General features: G+C 43.2%; 1 protein-coding gene across 1 annotated transcript; it reads right to left on the bottom strand.

Annotated features, from left to right (window-relative positions):
- Nucleotides 1-261: 261 nt before the first annotated feature.
- Nucleotides 262-18,828, bottom strand: Smu1 (SMU1, DNA replication regulator and spliceosomal factor). Its single transcript, NM_057195.1, is given in 12 exon segments — nucleotides 262-527; nucleotides 1,207-1,359; nucleotides 2,500-2,667; nucleotides 5,497-5,623; nucleotides 6,257-6,384; nucleotides 7,769-7,885; nucleotides 11,469-11,588; nucleotides 12,566-12,694; nucleotides 14,042-14,152; nucleotides 15,338-15,490; nucleotides 17,108-17,318; nucleotides 18,778-18,828. Coding segments are annotated over 12 exon segments (1,542 nt in total). The 5' UTR covers nucleotides 18,804-18,828; the 3' UTR covers nucleotides 262-428.
- Nucleotides 18,829-18,849: the final 21 nt, after the last annotated feature.

Consider the following 18,849-nt stretch of genomic DNA (forward strand, 5'->3'; position numbering starts at 1 on the left):
CAGAGTTCAGAATGAGAAGGCTGACAACAGAACAAAAACTTTTTCATGTCTGCCCTCATAAGCAAATATAGTCTGACTGAACCACAATAATTTTATGAAAATTCCTGTTTAAGAAACAGTTACCATTTAAAGTATCTTAAAGCCATTAGTTTATCTTCTTTTATCTGGGGCAGTCACTGTTTTCATTAATCTATCAAAAGATTTGAGGTACTGCTATTTCTAGAAGAAAAATGTCTTCACTTGAAATGCTAATGAGCACTTATGGTAAAGAAAGGTTTAAGTTTATTAAAATCTTTTTTAAAAGAACCCGTAGCTACTGACTTATTTACAAGTTTTATGCTAGGACGCAGACATGAAAAAGTAAAAATAATACATGACCATGCCCTCCACTTAAGTACACGCTCCTTGGCTGCACTGTAAAGGCTGACTTAGGGTTTCCAGAGCTTCAGGAGTCCATCTTCACTGTAGGTGGCAATCAAGTTCTGGTGCGGGTGGTGTGCAATTCCGATCACATCCTTTTCATGAACCTAGAACATGGAAAGCAGTCGGGGTGCACAGGTCTTAACAAGAGGCCTCCAGAGTTGGGTGAGGAAGAAGAGACTTGAGTGGCCACACACTCTAGGCACTGCTTAAAAGAGGGCTCTCAAGTCACACTGCACTGTGACATAATCAAAAGGTTTTTATCTTGCTAAACCACTAAAATTTGGGGACTTTATTATAACAATTGGCACTAATTACTCCTCATAAGCTGGGTGGTGGTACATGCCTTTAATCCCAGAAGGGAGGCAGAAACAGACTGATCTGAGTTCAAGGTCAGCCAGGGCTTCACAGAGAAACCCTGTCTTGAAAAACCAAAAAGAAAGAAAAGGAGGAAGAAAATTACCCCTGATAACTTCAATTTATTTGAAACTTAATACTCTAAAGCTGTTTCAAAAGCAATTAATTTGGAAGGATAACATGCAAGGAATTTACCTTCTAAAGGAACTGGTAAAAACATTGTCTCTCCAACCCCTCTGCCGCAGATCTGGCCTAGTTGGCTAGACAGTATGTCCCTTCTCTGCTTTCTGACAGTCATCCTCTTCCCTAAAGCAGAGCTGTACTACAGTACACCTGAATTCTAATGTCAACTACTTACTGGTAAATGCCTCCAATGAGGACGCCTTGGACTGGAAAGTCAAAGGAAGGCCATTCCTAGAGCTTACTCACCGTCAGAGTTCTCTCCAGCTTGCCAGTGACTGTGCTGAAGCAGTAGAGCACAAAGTCCTCCCCAACACAGTAGATCCACTCGCCACGAGGGGAGAGGGCACAGCAGACAAAGTCACCACCCTCTCTTTTTCCAGAGCTGAAGCTTCTGACAATCTAGAAGACACCGTAACAAAACAAAAGCAAGACAAGATTTAGAGCAGGTCAACTGCAGGCAGCTCCTCTACCCCTGCTGCTGACCTAGTACTTAATAAGGACTTTCTGTTTTGAGACAGGGTCTCAGGTAGCCAGGCTGGTCTCGAGCTTCCTATGCAGCAAGGTTGACTCAGAATTGACTCTGAGTTCCTGATCCTTCTGCCTCCAACCTCCCAATGACAGGTGTTCATCAGTAGACACAGAGAAAACACAAAAATTTCAAGCCTGACATTTTTACACTGTTATTTTGCACTTTGGTTACTATCACAAGTTCCATTCAGAATGTGTTAAATCCTCCTGCCTGAAAATAGTCAACAAATAAGCTACCTAAAAAACAGCTGAAAGAAATTTTGAATTTTCCATCCAAGTCACCAGCTCCATCTGGTTTACTGACCACGTTCTCATGAGGCAAATTCATTACCTCACGTCAACCATTTTCTAAATCAATATACTTCTAGTTTTCAGTGTTACCTAGACTTACGTTCACCAGTCCACTCTCAAGATATAATGCCCATGTCCCACCCAGGACGGACCAACTAAGACTTTGCTTTGTGACATACGACATTAAACTCGGCTTGGTAGTGCTCACCTGCAGTCCCAGCACGTGGGGGCTGAGAAAGGGGACTCAAGAGTTCAAGGCCCCCGAGGCTACAGTAAGACACTGCTGCTTTCTTCCCACTGGTATCCCACGTTAGCCTGTGTGGTAGTTAGATGTCCCAAGAGCAATCCACACCACACTGGACCTCCCTAAAAGGGAGTGCTGTTATCTACAGGAGGCTGAACAACAGACCAGAGCAGGGCATGGTGGTATCCACTTTTAAACCCAGCACTCAGAAGTCTGAGAGAAAGGGGTCACTGAGTTTGACGGTAGACCAGGCTACATAGCAACACTCTCTCAAAAATCAAAGGACAGATTGTCTCAAAAATCAAAGGACCGATTAGATAAAGGATAAAAAGGTAGACACACACTAGAAAAAGGATGTCCTTCTGCACGCATGTCTACAAATACACACAGCTACAAACAGTTTAGAATTAATGAGTCCTTGTTTGGTCATGGGGACAGAACCAAGTTCAGTGTAGAAGCACTTTCTAAGTACTCACCTGCCCCTGCATGTTCATGATGACCACTGTGTTCGATCGGTTGCACACAACAAAATGCTCTGGGTTTTTAGGAAGCAGAATTACACTATTGACTGTAATATCTGTCCCTGCAGTACTGCCCAGGGATTTAAAGGTATTTGAACATTCGGTGGTCTTCATATTCCAGATCTACCACAAAAAAAGTAAAGCATAAACATTTAGACTATGAGAATCTCTAAAGTTCTAAGTCTTAAAAATTAACAATAGGTTAATAAAAATGAGTTAAATTGACTCAAATAAAGCTATTTGACTTTAAGAGAATCAAATAACCAATACTGCCATATGTGTGATAAACATTTAACTTCTTCAGGACTTAACCAGTATAACATGAAAACAACAAGCCAAACAATAAAAACCCTTTATGACCCAGGATCTTTTCTTATATATTCTTCCTTTGCTAATTGAACCATATAACTACCTATCTTCTTAAACAACCAGAAGCTGGCACAGTGGCACAGAACTAAGTTCAGCTATCAGGAGGCTGAGGCAGAGGGATCCCTAGTTTGAGAAATTATGTTCTAGATAGAATAGCCTGGGGAAGGGAGGAAAAGGTTATTCAGGAACTGAGGACATGGCTCAGTAAAGTGCTCGCTAGGCAAACATAAGGACTTACTCGTTTCATTTCCAGCACCCACCTAAGAGCTGGGTGCCAGTAATCCCAGAACTGGGAAGGAGATAGGACAGGCCCTGGAGCTTTGCAGCCACCCTTTCTTCTGAATCTTTGAATTCCAAGGTCAGTGAGAGGCCCTGTCTCAGTAAGTTGGAAGCTGAGTGTGATGGTTCATGCCTGAAATACTGCCAACCCCCCTGAAAAAAAGCCTAAATAACACAGTGAAGCAACTGAGGACCACCAGGCAGTACTGACCTCAGGCCTCTAGGTGCATAAGGAGACACGCACACCTCACATGTACAAACACATAAATACTCAAAAGGCATTAAAATCAAAAGAAAGGGTAGTTTAGCAGCTTAGCTACAGGGTTGGGAGTGGGGAGGTGAGGTGGGCAGATCTCTTATGAGTTCAAAGCCAGCCTGGTCTACATAGGACAGCCTGGTTTTCCAGGACAGCCAGACCTACACAGTAAGGCTGTCTCAAAACACCAAAATAAGTAAGTAAGTAAGTAAGTAAGCAAGCAATAAAGTGTTTGTGTAAGTACAGACCACATATAGGCATATAGGCAGGTCCCTGAGGTGGCCAGAAAGGCACCTGATCCCCTGGAACTAAAGATACAGACAGCTTGTAAGCTGAGACAGGGCCTCTCGCTGACCTTGGAATTCAAAGATTCAGATGCAATGGTGGCTAGAGAGCTCCAGGGACTGTCCTATCTCCGTCCCAGTTCTGGGATTACTGGCATTCAGCTTTCATGTGGGTGCTGGAAATGAAACCTGTAAGTCCTTATGTTTGCCTAGCAAGCACTTTACTGAGCCATGTCCTCAGTTCCTGGGAAACGTTTTCTCCCTTCTTTCCCAGGCTACCCTAGAACATGGTACAAGGATCAAATCCTTGATTTTCTGGAAAAGCAGAAAATGCTCCTAACCACTGAGCCTTCTCTCCAGCCTCTGAAATAACTGACTCTTTAAGGTAATGAAGAAAGACCAAATACCTCAGGTGAGATTTGCCATGCCAAGGGTATTTGAAAGTTCTGAGCTCACATATTTTTATTTATGAATACAAATGTTTCGCTTGCCTTTATGGATGTGCACCATATACAGCCAGCGCCAGAGACTAAAAGAGAGAACTGAACCAACTGGAACTGGAATTACAGATGTTTAAGAGCCACCATGTAAGTGCTGGGAACCGACAGGACTCTCTTTCAAGAGCGGCAGGCACTCTTATCCACTGAGCTGTCTCTCCTGCACCTTGATTAGTTTTGTTTTGTTTGTTTTACAAGACAAGGTTTCTCTGTGTAGCCAACTGTCCCAGAACTAGCTCTGTAGACCAGTCTGGACTCACAGAGATCCCCCTGCCTCTGCCTCCAAGTGCTGGGATTAAAGGCTTGTGCAACCACCACTTGGCCCCTTGTTTTTGGAAGACAAGGTCTCACATAGACTAGGCTGGCACTGAACATGTGGTAGGTAGATCTGCTTCCGATTCACAACTGCTGGGAGGTTCTTATTTCTGTGCAGAGATACTCTCTCGTGCAATGTATGGAAGCGTCACTGTCAGTAAGAAAGCCCATGGCCAATGAGCCGAGGCATGATTAGAAGGTAGGACACCCAGCAGAGAGAAAGGATTCGGGGAAAGAGGCACACAAGATTCATCCTACACATAGAAGACAGTTGCATGAAACCGAGGACCAGGTAATGAGCCATGTAGCATGACCTAGAATAAATGGATAATTAAGTTATGAGCTAGTTGGGAACAGAGCCAAGCCTGTTGGCCTAGGCATTTGTTCACATATAAGAAGTCTCAAAGCCATTATTTTGTGAACCTGGGCGTGGATAGAAAAGCCCACGGGGATTGGGGATTTAGCTCAGTGGTAGAGCGCTTGCCTAGGAAGTGCAAGGCCCTGGGTTCGGTCCCCAGCTCCGAAAAAAAGAAAAAAAAAAAAAAAAAAAAAAGAAAAGCCCACGGTTACAAATGGCTTTCTGTTTCTATGCTTTCTCCTCTTCAAATGTAAGGAAAGCCCTAAACTTGGGGAGAAACACAAGAAACAGGGATTTTCTTGGTCACTGAGGCTTCTGAATTCGACTGTAAGTGCTGACCTACAGCTAGGGAAGACTGAACTACTGTATGTTTCTATGAATGAAGCATGACTAAGTTCAGAAGAAGTCTTTTTCTATACACAATAAAGCTTGGGTTATATGAGTTAGAGGTTATAGGAATGCATACCATACAGACCAATAAGGAACTTTGGTCTCAGACTCACATGCTGTATCGTCACCATCCTGACCAACAATACCTTCTTAAAAAGCAACGCAGGGCAGACAGCCCAGAATGAGTGAAGGGTAATACGTCACCTTCACAGTGCCATCAGAGGATGCACTGATAATGTAATGCCCATCTTGTGTAAATGTTGCCTCATTGACAAAGGAGGAATGGCCTCGAAATTCCTTAAGTGTTTTTCCAGATTTTAAACCATGAATTCTATCAAATAAAAGTAAAAGAATAAAATCCAGTATGTTATTTCTGGAAGCTAGATGAATTATAAAATACAATATTAAATGAAGAAGTATACATAGTATCAATTTTATTATGTCAAACAATCAAAGAAAACCAATACAAACTCCACAGCAAGAGACTTGGAGAAATGTCAGTAACCCAGGCTTCTGTGCAGACTAGGAAATGAGAGATTAGTAATTAGTGGTCTCAGCTGTGTCCCAACAATCTGTCTTCTAAAGTGATTAAAACACAGATGGCTCCACAGACCACATTTTTGTTTTTAAGACAGAGTTTCACTAGGGAGTCCAAGCTGGCTTAGGACTATTTGTCTCTTCCATCCAAGCCCTGAGAGCCCAAGTTTCCACCTCCACACGTAGCTTCACAGACCACGCACTGAGATGAAGGAAACACTGTTATTTCACCCTTCCATGTCTTCTGGATAAAATCTCAAACACAACTGTGCTGTGCCATCTGAGCTGGAGAAAATGAGCCTCACATACGCTTGCTGTCCACATCACCCCATCCTGGAAACAGCATAGAGACACTAGGAACCTCTCCCTCAGGGGCCTCGATCTACTCAGCAAATCTTCAGGAAGACAGTTCAGGGGTTCCTCTTACCTTATTGTCTGGTCAAAAGAAGCACTGAGGATCTGACTGCTGTCCTTGGAAAAGCTTAGACAGGTGACACCTTTACTATGTGCCCTTTCAAATCTTCTCAAACACTGTCCACTCTGAATCTTCCAAACCTTTATTAAGAAAATGAAGGGGTTGGGGATTTAGCTCAGTGGTAGAGCGCTTGCCTAGGAAGCGCAAGGCCCTGGGTTCGGTCCCCAGCTCCGAAAAAAAAAAAAAAAAAAAAAAAAAGAAAATGAAACATGTGGATAAAGTGTTGGCAGATAGAGTTCACAACAGCACGCTAACTACGAAGGCGGCATCAAGCTGCATGCCAATGGTTTATTTGGTATGTCTAATCAGCAACGCAATGACACAAATCTTCTCAAACTTAACTCTTCTCTTATAAATTATTAAAATAAAAATTCAAGGCTAGGAATTTAAACAACAACAAAAACCACCTCAGTAGTGGACTGGAGAGATGGCTCAGTACTTAAGAGGACTTGCTACTTTTGTAGTGGTTCAATTCCCAACACCATAATGGGAGCTCAGAACTGCCTGCAAGTTCAGTTCTAGGGAACTGAGGCCCCTTACTGATCTCCTGGAAAACAAGCACACACGGTGCATGTGTACACATGCAGGCAAAGCACTTGCACATAGAAAATAACTCCTAAAAACAAACTTAAGACAAACCTTTAAAACAAGCAAAAAAAAAAAAAAAAAAAAAAAAAAAAAGCCCAGGATAAGAGTGCTTGGTGCTTGTCTAACTTTCACAAGGCCCTGAGTTCAATCCCAAACACTACTAAAAAACAAAACAAAACAAAGCCCCAAAAAACAGTAGCTGAGTCCATTAAGCAGTGAACATTTCCATAATCACCGAGCCCCAGGTCCATAATCAGCAGCTAAAAACAAACCACAGCTGGATTAGCTGTGTACCATCTCCCTTAAATATGCATCAACATGTAATACATTACAGGCAATACAACCAAAACAGACATGAAGTGCTAAATCTGCAATTTACCAACTGTATGACTTTAACATGTTAAGAGACCAACCCAGAGAGAATTATTAGTAAAATGGAACAAGAAAAAGAAATTAGGGGTTGGGGATTTAGCTCAGTGGTAGAGCGCTTGCCTAGGAAGCGCAAGGCCCTGGGTTCGGTCCCCAGCTCCGAAAAAAAAGAACCAAAAAAAAAAAAAAAAGAAAAAGAAATTAGCATCAAGTTGATGCTCAATACACAGGAGCTATTTGGATAATGAGTGTCATGTGTATCACACCATTAAAAACCTTGAAGACAGCTGGGTGGTGGTGGCACACACACCTTTAGTCCCAGCACTTGGGAGGCAGAGACAGGCAGATCTCTGAGTACAAGGCCATCAAGTTCTACAGAGTGAGCTGCAGGACAGTCAAGGCTACACAGAGAAACCTGTTCTTAATAAGCCAAAATAAATAAGCAAACAAAACAAAACAAAAAACTTGAAAATGCTAAATACAAGCACTCGTGGCACTGATCCATACCTTGATCTTTCCGTCTTGGGCCCCAGTTGCTAACATTTCAGTGTCTCTGCTGAAACACATGCAGAGGACAGCATCATCCATCATCATGAAGTTATCCTGGGCCTGGTACTTAAGATCCTAAAGTCAGTAATGAATAACAGTTGTTAAAGTAACTTGAAAACCAAACCAATGACCCAGTGGTCCCGCCCAAAACTTTTGAAAGTGACTAAAAGCAGGATGCTAGATTGTGTCTACCCAAATTCCAAAGCAAGTATCTGTGCCATGCACACCTTCCTTATGAACAACTGATAGACTAGGGATACATAACTGTATGCAATTCAGATGACACTGTACAAAGTACCAGCCCAAGGTGGGTATGGGGGTGCACCTCAGAGCCTCAGGTGACTCACTGAACCTCTCTAGGCAGAATGGCTCTCCAGTTTCACACTTTCTGTCTTCAGTGCATCTGAATTTGCTTCTTTAGGGGATGATATGAGAAAGTAAGCATGTGTCTCAGACTGTCAGCTCCGGTTCCTAAAGTGATCTGCTGGCATCTGTGCCTGACCATTCATCTGTCACCTGTCACTATTGCAACAGAGCTTGCTTCACTTCCTCTTTGGTCTCATCTGTATTTTTGAGGCATGGAAGTTCTGGGATTGGAGGATGGGATGTTATTACTACACATGGAAAGTGGAACTATGATTTTTCTTCTAATTATAAAGTGAGATTGTTTCATGGTTTAAACAAAAGGGCCAGAAAGATGACTTAGCTGGTAAAGACACTTGCCACACAAGCCTGGTCACCTGAGTTTGATCTCTGCAACTCATGTTAAGGCAGAAAGAGAGAGTCAACCCCACAAAGTAATATTTTTCAAGCCAAACATACACAAAGTGTAAATCACTCATAAAATCCACGCCCTGGCTGGCAAGATGTAGGTTAAGAGGTTTAATTTCTACTGCTGTGATAAAACACCATGGCCAAAAGCAACCTGGGGAAGAAAGAACTTCTTAAACATCAAGGTAACAGTCCTTCACTGAGGGAAGTGAGGGCAGGAACTCAAGAAGGGCAGGAGCCTGGGGCAGGAGCTCATGCAGTCCTGGACAAATCTAACTAACTTCCTCCCCACAGCTTGTTCAGCCTGCTTTTTATGACACCCAGCACCACCAGTGGGGCTAGGGTTGGGGGCAGGTAGGGGACAGAGAGGGCTTAGAGGTAGAGAAAGGGTGGCATTGCCCACAATGGTTAGATTCCCCCCACATCAGTCACTAAGAAATGCCATACAGGCTTGCCCCTAATCCTATTACATGGAAGCTTTTCCTTGATTAAGATTCCTTCCTCTCAGATGACTATCTTCTGTAAAGTTGACATAAAACTAGCCAGCACAGACATCTATGTCTGAAAGTTTGACTCCTGAGACCCACACAGTATCAGTAGAGAACCAATGCCCACAAGTTGCTCACCCACTTCAGTATAGGTACCACAGACACAAGCACCCATAAACAAAGAATAAAGGTAATTTAAAAAAAAAAAATCACTATTTATGAAATTTAATACTCAGTAATAAAGTTACATTAAATTAACGAATAAAAGGCAATAAATAGTAATCTGAAGGGAAAAACAAGTTGGATCCACACCTACTTTCTCCTCCTATACAAACCCAGGTGAATGAAAAACTAAAGCAGTTCGGCAGCGGAGGGCACTCCGTTAATCCCAGCTCTCAAAAGGCAGAGCTCTCTGAGTTCAAAGCCACCCTGGTCTACAAATCAAGTTCCAATATAGCCAGAGAAACCCTGACTCAAAAAAACAACAAACTAAATACAGGATTTAAGAACTCACCTCAGAAGTAAGAGTACTTGTGCTATCGTGTGAAAGGTCACAAGTTCAATTCTCAACAGAAAAAACAAAGCCACCCTTCTCATGGCCCACTGTGATGACATATACCTATAATCCCAGCAGTCAGGGAGACAGAAGCAGAACTGCCATTTTGAAATCAGCCTGCACTGCATGGAGACTTTACACTGAAACAAGCAAGCAACAAAACAAAACAATACAAAAGGAAAAAAGAGGACTGGGGTAGGCAGGATGGCTCAGAAGCTAAGAGTGATTGCCCTCCCAAGGACCAAGTTTGGTTACCAGCAAACAAGCAAGGAGACCAATGCCCTCTTCTGGCTTCCTTAGGAAGGACCAAAAAAAAAAAAAAAAAAAAAAAAAAAACCAAAAAAACAACAAACAATGAGAAAACAAATTTTATTTAAAGAAATAATCAAGCCATTAATGCAAAACTGAAAGCCACTTCAGAAGACTAAAAATCAAAAATTTTTAGCATGTAATTTTTCCCTTATGTGGACTATGTATATCCACATGTGCAGATGTCCACACATGGAGGCCTGAGGCTGACACGGAGTCTATCAATGAAGCGTGGTTCAGCTGAACTCAGAGCTAACCAATATGGGTGGTGTGGTTAGCCAGTTTGCTCCTCCTTTCAAACACCGGAATTATAGGTGGGCTGACAATCCAATAGATACATGGGTTCTGGGGCCCTCAAGTTTTCACACGTACACAGCAAGTGCTTTTACCTGAGTCATTTCTCCAGCCCCTGCAATGTGTATTTTGATTTCCTTAAAAGAGAGTCACTACGGGCATTAAGTCCACACTGTACCTTTACAGGTTGTTATGAATGTTTTTAAGGGATGGATGTGTATTGGGCTTTGTATGTTTAGGTGGGCAATTATATCTTATCAATTGGGGGGGGGAGAGTCACACAAACCCATTTTTTATAAAAAAGGAAATGGACAGAGGGGCTGGGGAGTTGTTGTCTTACAAGGATGAAGACAAATCAAAACTCATGGAAAACACAGGGCACGGCTCACATTTGTAATCCCTGAGCTAGGAAAGCAGACAGGTCCACTCTACGCCCATGCAGGCTGGCCAACTGGAGGCCTTCCACACCAGTAAGAGACCCTGTGTCAAAGCAGAAGGCAGGCAGCATCTAAGCAACAGGCTGTCCTCTGGCCTCCACATAGGCACGCATATGTACATACACACACCTGCACACACTAACTCACATGTACACACGCATGAGTGTGTGGTACTCAGGCTTCATGGAACAGAAAGCTGTAATGTACATAAAATTCACTCATAACAATACCATTAGTGCTGTAATTAGTTCAGACTGGCAACCATTTTAAGGGACCCCTGACTCACTGCATCCAATTCAATGCCATTCAGCAATTATTTCACCAGAGGAGGCGAGCCGGGGCATAACAATACTACATGCATGTACGCGTCATCTGTGCACCATTACTAAGAAGACACATGAGTAAATGCAGCTCACACAGAACATTGCTGGAAAGCCAAGAAATGGGTAATCATGCCACAACCAAGGAAGAACTCCGACTACTTCAAGAACAAAGTAGGAGTCTCACACTCTAAGACCTCAGGACACTTTTCTCAACTCTAGATAGACATGTTATTCATTCAATATAAAGCTTACAAAAACTGTTTTCAATTTTTATAAAAGTCAATGAAAAGTATAGATAATAAAGGTTTTCCCTTAATAAAAATTCAGAATTTAACTTCAAAGGAGCTTTTAAATTATAAAATACATGTTTGTTTCATAAAGGGCCATCTTTAGGTCATCTAATTCAGAAATAAGACACAGAGAATTAAGGGAAAATGAGCAATTCTTCCTTAAAAAGTGAATGCATTTAAAATACTCTACCTTCCTGATTTTCCCAGTAGTGAAGTTCCACACCTCAATAAATCCGTCAACAGAGCCGGTGACCAGATACTGACCGTCTGGAGAGAACCGAGCGCACTCCACGTGGGATTTCTGCCCAAACTGTTCCGAGGGAATAATGAGGACATACATTTTTATGTAATCGTCTTAAAGCAATCCCCATTTTTTAACCCTTTTCGAAAGCCTACATTGTTTGTAGTTACAGGTACCCGTATTATGGAGCCCTGGAGGGCATTTCTACACCTTTCCCTGGTGGATGCTTTCTCTGACCAGTCTCACATCTAAATGTTGTTTTAATGCAATTATTTCCAAAGAAATTAGGGGAGACCACTTTGTTCACTATGTGGCCTAACTTAATATACAGCCCACACTGTCCTCAAACTTGACACCATCCTTTCTTTAGTACCCTGTGAGTGTGGGATTACAAGCATGTATCACTACACCTACCTGACAAAAATACTCTTACTTTCATGAGGTACAGAACAAATACTTCAGCTGGTTCAAACAATACGACGTCGTCTAATGGTGCTATGCTGGCAAGCACACCTCTAAGTCTGGGACGGAAATACTTGACTGTGCCTTCTCCCAAAAAAATCCAAACAAAATCAAGGTGTGGGGATGTGGCTCAGTGGTGTGTTGAGGTCCTAGGTCTAATCCCTGGCATGAACTCACACAGTAACTAAATAAGCCAGCAGATACAATTATTTCCCTTAGCATCACAAGCCAGCTTTACAACACTGACTGGCCCTTTGCCCGAGATGCAGCAGGCTGAGCATGAATGTTTAACAGGCCATGTAGGGAGACAGTTCATATAGTCCAAGATTTAACCAGAGTGGACCATTTCTCTAAATACAGGATTATGGGCTGGATGTCAAATACATATCTACTTGTGTATACATCTCATGTGTAACACTGCCACGCTACTGCAGTACCTGGAATGGGTACCAAGAGAACGCCGAGCACTGTCAGAGCTCTCCTCCCTGGAACCCCTGCCCCTGAGGCAGGCAGGGCCTGGCTCTACACATGATGGATACTCAACTGATCACCAACTGTTACATGTCTGAGGTGTCGGACCCTACCTTAATATGTCTGCTCAGCTGTGTGGGAAACTTCTCTTCTTCCACATCTTTGACAGCTGCCTTGCCTCGAAACAAATCTATGGTCATACCAGGAGGAAGCAATCCCTGGTGCTGCTGCCACTTCAGTGCCTGTGAAAAAGTAGAGAACCAACCTGCTTAGATGCTTTGCAGAGCTTAGGCAAAAACACGCCTGAAAGAATGAGGTCTGAGCAAACTAATAAGCTTTCTGGTCACACCATCTCTAAACATCCAAACACAATCTATGGTTTGTGGGCAAGAGCATGGACTTCTCATGGGAGACTCTGACAGGAAAAATCTACTATCTCACACCATTATGTCATTATTATCACTATTATTGTTGTTATTGCTATTATTTCCCTCTATTATAAACAAAAATGTGGAAAGCAGAAATTTCCCAGAGTTCCAATACTCAAAGCCAGCCACTAACAACATTTTACACAATACCTTAGTCATTTCCTCTCACACAATGTTTTTTACTCTATTAATAATTATATATATACTAAATTTACATTGTCTTTACTTCATATTATGACATACCTTAATATGCCGGCTCATATGTATTAGGAATTGCAAAAGTATCATTTTAATGATTGTAAAATAAACTGTTGCTGGAAGTTTCTCTTTACACATATTAGTAAACATTTGTACTGGTTCCAACTTGTCAACTTATCTAATGAATGCTACCCTGAACACATTTGCACTCCTGACGGTCCGTTTTTGCCAACTTAATACACAAACCAATCATCTGCAAAGACTGGCCTGCAGGCAGAGCTGAGGGCATTTCCTGATTAATAATTGATGTAAGGGCCCAGCCCACTGTGGGCAGCACCACTTCTGGGCAGACGGTCCCAGGCGGTATAAGAAAGCAAGAAGAGCAAGACATGGGAAAGACAATAAGCAGCAGATTACCTGGTTTCTGCTTCAATTCCTGCCTCCACATTCCTGCTTTGAGCTCTTACCTGGGCTTTCTTAGAGTGCAAAATGAAACACATCCTTTCCTCCCTAAGTTGCCTCCATCTCCCGGGTGCCGGCGGTCTTTGTGCACACACACATGTACTCACAGCAACACCATAAATACGTATTTTATCCATGTCAGAAGATAAAATTATGCCTCACTGTTGGTTTTGGACGGGAACAAATCTATGATCTCACGCATAAGAAGCAGTCTGTCCTACTAACCAGGCTACAGACCCAGCTGGACAAGACCGGAAAGTAATGGAAGAGCTGGAAATGACGGAGCACGGTCGTACTCCAAGCTCCCAGCAGCGCCCACGTAATTCTAAGGAGGCTAGAGCTTACGTCCTGGGTGCCTAGTTTGCTGTCTCGGGAGAAGCAGTCGCTTTATAGGCAGGCTCTCCTCCCAGCCTGTGTAAGCTCCTCAGCTCAGAAATATGCCCTCTACACGGAACCCGGACCAGAATGCGGGTACTTTCAGCTCTTCAGACATTGAATTACCTGTCCCAGCAACGCCATGAGACGGGAAGGCGGCACCACGCTGACCTCCCCAGCCAAAGCCTGGGCAATCGCCGCTCTCCTTTTCTCTTTGCTGCTTCCATCTGGATACGCCTGGGGGGAAGGAGGCGGCTTCACGTCCACGGAAGAGCAACGCGGGGGCAGCAAAGCTGAGAGGTGGCTCAGCAGCTGACAGCACGCACTGCTCTTCCAGAGAAGGCTGATCCCAGCACCCTCATCAGTCAACTTACAGCTGCCTCTAACTCCAGCTTCAGAGGGGAACTCCACACCCCTGGTCTTCTCAGGCAGGCACGTACATGTATGTACATGCGTATGAACATGCACACCATAAAAAAAAATGAAGGCAAAGGAAACAGGACATTCAAAGAAGAAAACAACAAAGACAAAATACCCAGTTAAACAGGGGAGGAATTGGGGTTGGGGATTTAGCTCAGCGGTAGAGCGCTTGCCTAGCGAGCGCAAGGCCCTGGGTTCAGTCCCCAGCTCCGAAAAAAAAGAAAAAAAAGAAAAAAAAAAAAAAAAAAAAAACAGGGGAGGAATTAAAGCAAATTAGTACTTCAGAAGAGCTTTCTAATTCCGCACACGTGCACTTCAGAAGTATGTGAGCCAGCTGGTGTCAGGCAATCTGCACTGCTGTCCCTGAAGAGCCCAGGTAAGCCACAGGGATAGAGGTGTGCTTCTACTTTCAGAAATACTTGCACAGCCAAAGAATCACATTCTTCAAAAACCGAACTTTCTATTGCCCAGTTCCTATTACCCTCTCCTCTTGTATCCTGACAGCTCTCCAGTGGAAGGCAAAAGAGACTATGTCTTTATGTGCGTCTATTAAATGGTGCTTATTTTGGTAGATGAGATGGCTCTGTGGGAAAAAGGTACTTATCACCAAGCATGAGGATGCACTTGAATCTCACGGTAAAAGAAAAGAAACAACTCCTGTAGGTTGTCTTCTGACCCCCATACTTGTATGCCTGCCCAAGCTCATATATGCAAACAAAAAGAAGTTTAAACATTCTTTAAAAAAAAAAATGTATTTATTTAATGTATGTGAGTATACTGTAGCTGTCTTCAGACACACCAGAAGAGGGCATCGGATCCTATTACAGATGGTTGTGAGCCACCATGTGGTTGTTGGGAATTGAACTCAGGACCTCTGGAAGAGGAGTCAGTGCTCTTAACCACTGAGCCATCTCTCCTACCCCCATAAACATTCTTTTTGCAAGGCCACATTACTTAATTTTCACAATTAAAAAGGGTATCTTTTAACTACCATGGACATACCTCCCGAGGGTCAAAGTAAGATCTGGCTAGCAGGTTTTCCAGATGAATATATCGCTCTGGTTGTGTTTGCTTTAACATAATCATGGGGTCAGTCTGTCTCAGAAGTGACCTGGCAGCACCCAGTTCACGAAGCTCTATCAATTCCAAAACAACCTGGACAACAGAAAGAAAATCAATTTGTCAGCACATTCTGTTTAGCAATCTCCTCCCACCCAATCATCCTTCAAATTCTAACTTTCTTTTTATTATTATTTTTCTTGGTTTTGATTGTTTTGAGTTAGGGTCTCACTACTATGCAGCCCTAGACTGCCTGGCACCTACTATGTAGACCAGGTCACCCTCTAAGTGCTGAGGTTAAAGGTTTGAATCATCACACCTGCATGTTATTTTATGTTATCTTATAATAAGTCAATGTCTGTCCTAGGGTCATGTTTGGGAGCTTATAAACCCTTAGAATTCTACTAGTAACAAAATTATGTTACTCAGGAGTCCCTTGAGAGACGTGTAAATCTATGCTACAATAATACCTTGGAACATGGACTGCTTACCAGAAAGCCATGCTATTAGGTTAAGGTTTTGAGACAACCGCAGCACTATTGAAAAGAGCCAATGGAGGGGTAGGGGATGAAGACTAAGGCTGGAAATTATATTGATCATTTGGGTTATGTAACAAAATCTCCACAGAAGCCTCTGGCTGGGGATCTGCCAGGTGGGTGGCACACCCCTTTCCTTTTTTTGGAAAAAGCCAAAGTTCTACATTCTGGGCTCGCTCAGATTTGATCTGTCTTTTCCTTTGGCTACTTCTGATCTGTGTCCTTGATAATAAAATTCTAATCACACAACACAGAGGTTTGTTTGAGTTCTATGGATCATTTTAGTAGATTATCAAATTTAAGCATGTCATGTGAGCAACCAAATATAGTAGACCAAAAGCTAAAGTGGCATGAAGTGGGTGTGTGTGTGTGTGTGTGTGTGTGTCATGGTGCACGCCTTTAACCCCAGCACTGAGGGAGGCAGAGGCAGGTGGATCTGAGTTCGAGGCCAGCTGGATCTATACACCAAGTTCCAGGATAGCCAGGGCTACAGAGGGAAATCCTGTCTCAAAGACAAAAATAAAACAAACAAAAAAAAAAAAAAAAAGAAAGAAAGAAAAAGAACTTAAGAACTTCAACGGATTAAGGAAATCTGCCCTGCCCCTGCATAGCCCAGCACAATAGAGCCAGGATCTGAAGTAAGAGAAGTCTGTGTCAGACTTAGTGGTGTGTGTTAATTCCAGGTGGTCAGTGCCTGAACTGAATCACATTGTATGATTTAATATTAGAATAGTTTTCTCTTTTGTTTTTTTGTTTTGTTTTTTTAAGACAGGGTCTTACTTACTATATATCCATAGTATATGTGTATATGTATATATACATATACATACACACACACACACACACACACACACACACACACACATATATATATATATGGTCTGGAACTCATTATGTAAACCACCTGGCATCAAACCGCCATGCTCAGCTTTAGAATCCTTCATTTAATGCCCACCTAAAAGTAATTTTAATTTCCCTGGGGCTGATCCTCAAAACCATACCAAGAAATAATTTCAGTTTGGGAAAATCTTGAATCTTCCAAAGAGGTAGGAAAAAATGCACTGCTGAGTCTTGACGATGTACATTTTACATCCCTCAAGTGCCTGAAGAAAGGCTGACAGATCTTTCCTAATTAAGGGACCAACCAAAAACTTCAAGAACATCTTCTCGTTCTTACCTGTTCATAGAGATCAATAAGGGTTTTGTCTGGCAATTTCAGAGACTGGATAGCCTGTAAAACAGTGTCCCAGTGGCCACTATTAATATCAGCCACAAAACTTTCAATGCTATCCACAGTATTCAGAGAGACAGTGGTTTCCTCCTGTAAGGTGGCCAATGCCCGATGTAAACTGTTCTCCTTCAAGTACTGCATGATTAGACGAATCACACTGAAAGAAAGAAAAGTCATTTAGTCTGGAGATCTTCAGTCATCAGAGCCTAAGGGGAACCACGAAACTTTCCAAAAATCACAGAATCAAGGTGGACATTTGTTTGAGATACTTTAAGCCTATAATAGCCATTGATTTTTTTTTTTTTTTTTTTTTTTTTTTTACTTTTAAGTCATCTGGCTAGGCAATAGTAGCATATTGCCTAATCCTCAGCATCCAGGAAGCAGAGGCAGGTAGATCTCTGAGGCCAGCCTAGTCTACAGACAGAGCGAGTTCCAAGACACAGAGAAACTCTGCCTCCAAAGATTTTTTTAATTAATTAAGTCATCTAAATTGCTGAAGGAAAATTTGGTCCATTAAAAAATGACAACAAGCAGAGCAGAGATGGTAGCCACCTTGAGTCTCTGGTAGACACCAGGAGGAATAGCTGCCTCACAGGCAGGCTGGGAAACTGGCGACACACCAGCAGCGCCGAGGGAGGGGTGGCTGGCAGAGGAAAACCAGCATTCTGGAGGCAGAGACAGCGAGAAAGGTGGGTCTCTTAAGTTCAAGGCCAGCCTGGTCTACAGAGTGAGTTCCAGAACAGCCAGGGCTACACAGAGAAACCATCTCAAAACAACAACAAACTAATAGTAACAATAACATATGAACATGCAGTTATTCCTCATATAGAAGGGTATTCCAGGCTCAAAGATTGGTCATTAAGGCTATTATTAGGCCGTCCCCAAAGTAAAAAATCCTTTGCCGTTCCTGACCTGACTTAAGTTAGACCTTCCAACAGTGTTTGTCACTCTTTGTTTTATCTTTCTACACACTGACCATCTGCTACTGTTCATATTTTGCTTACTGTTTTTGTCTATTGTCTGCCTTCCTCAATCAAAGCATACATTCATTTCAGAAAGTAAAAGGCGGTGAGTGATGTCCTGGTGAGTCCAAGAGAGCCTCTTCAATCAGTCACTCCCCGCCCACCTGGCTTCTCATCGCCCCCGCCTTCGCTAAGTATCATTCTTTGGACCCAATATTCAAATTCTCTATGTCCACACAGAGGTTCTCTATCTACAAGTTGCAAACCTAAACACGACACCACACTAGATCTGATCAGATAGGAGAAGCAACCAAGAGACTTTAGGGTAACTGGTGCTTGGACCAGGAGGAAGAGTTGCCTCACAGGAAGGCTGGGGGACTGGCGACACACTGGCAGCGCCAAGGGAGGGCTGGCTGGCAGAGGAAAACACAGCAGTCAGATGTGCTCGGTGTTCCCCTGCACAGCCCCACGCCGCAGCCCAGGGGTTCCAGGGCCCTCCCCATGGCTGATTTCTCGCGGGCCCCCCGAAGAGGAAGCCAACCCGGAAAGTGCTTGAAGGCCGCAGCCTCCGGCGCGCAGCCTCCTCCGACGCCCTCCCGAGCACCCTCCACCCTACGCGACGCCACGCCGCGAACACGCCACGGCAGGACTCACTCGGAAGACTCGATTTCGATCGACATAGCGGTAACGCTCCGGGTCTAGGCCCCACTCAGCACACAGCCGGTC

Source organism: Rattus norvegicus, chromosome 5 (assembly GCF_021556685.1).
Source record: "Rattus norvegicus strain SHRSP/BbbUtx chromosome 5, alternate assembly SHRSP_T2T, whole genome shotgun sequence".
In the NCBI taxonomy this organism is placed as follows: domain Eukaryota; kingdom Metazoa; phylum Chordata; class Mammalia; order Rodentia; family Muridae; genus Rattus; species Rattus norvegicus.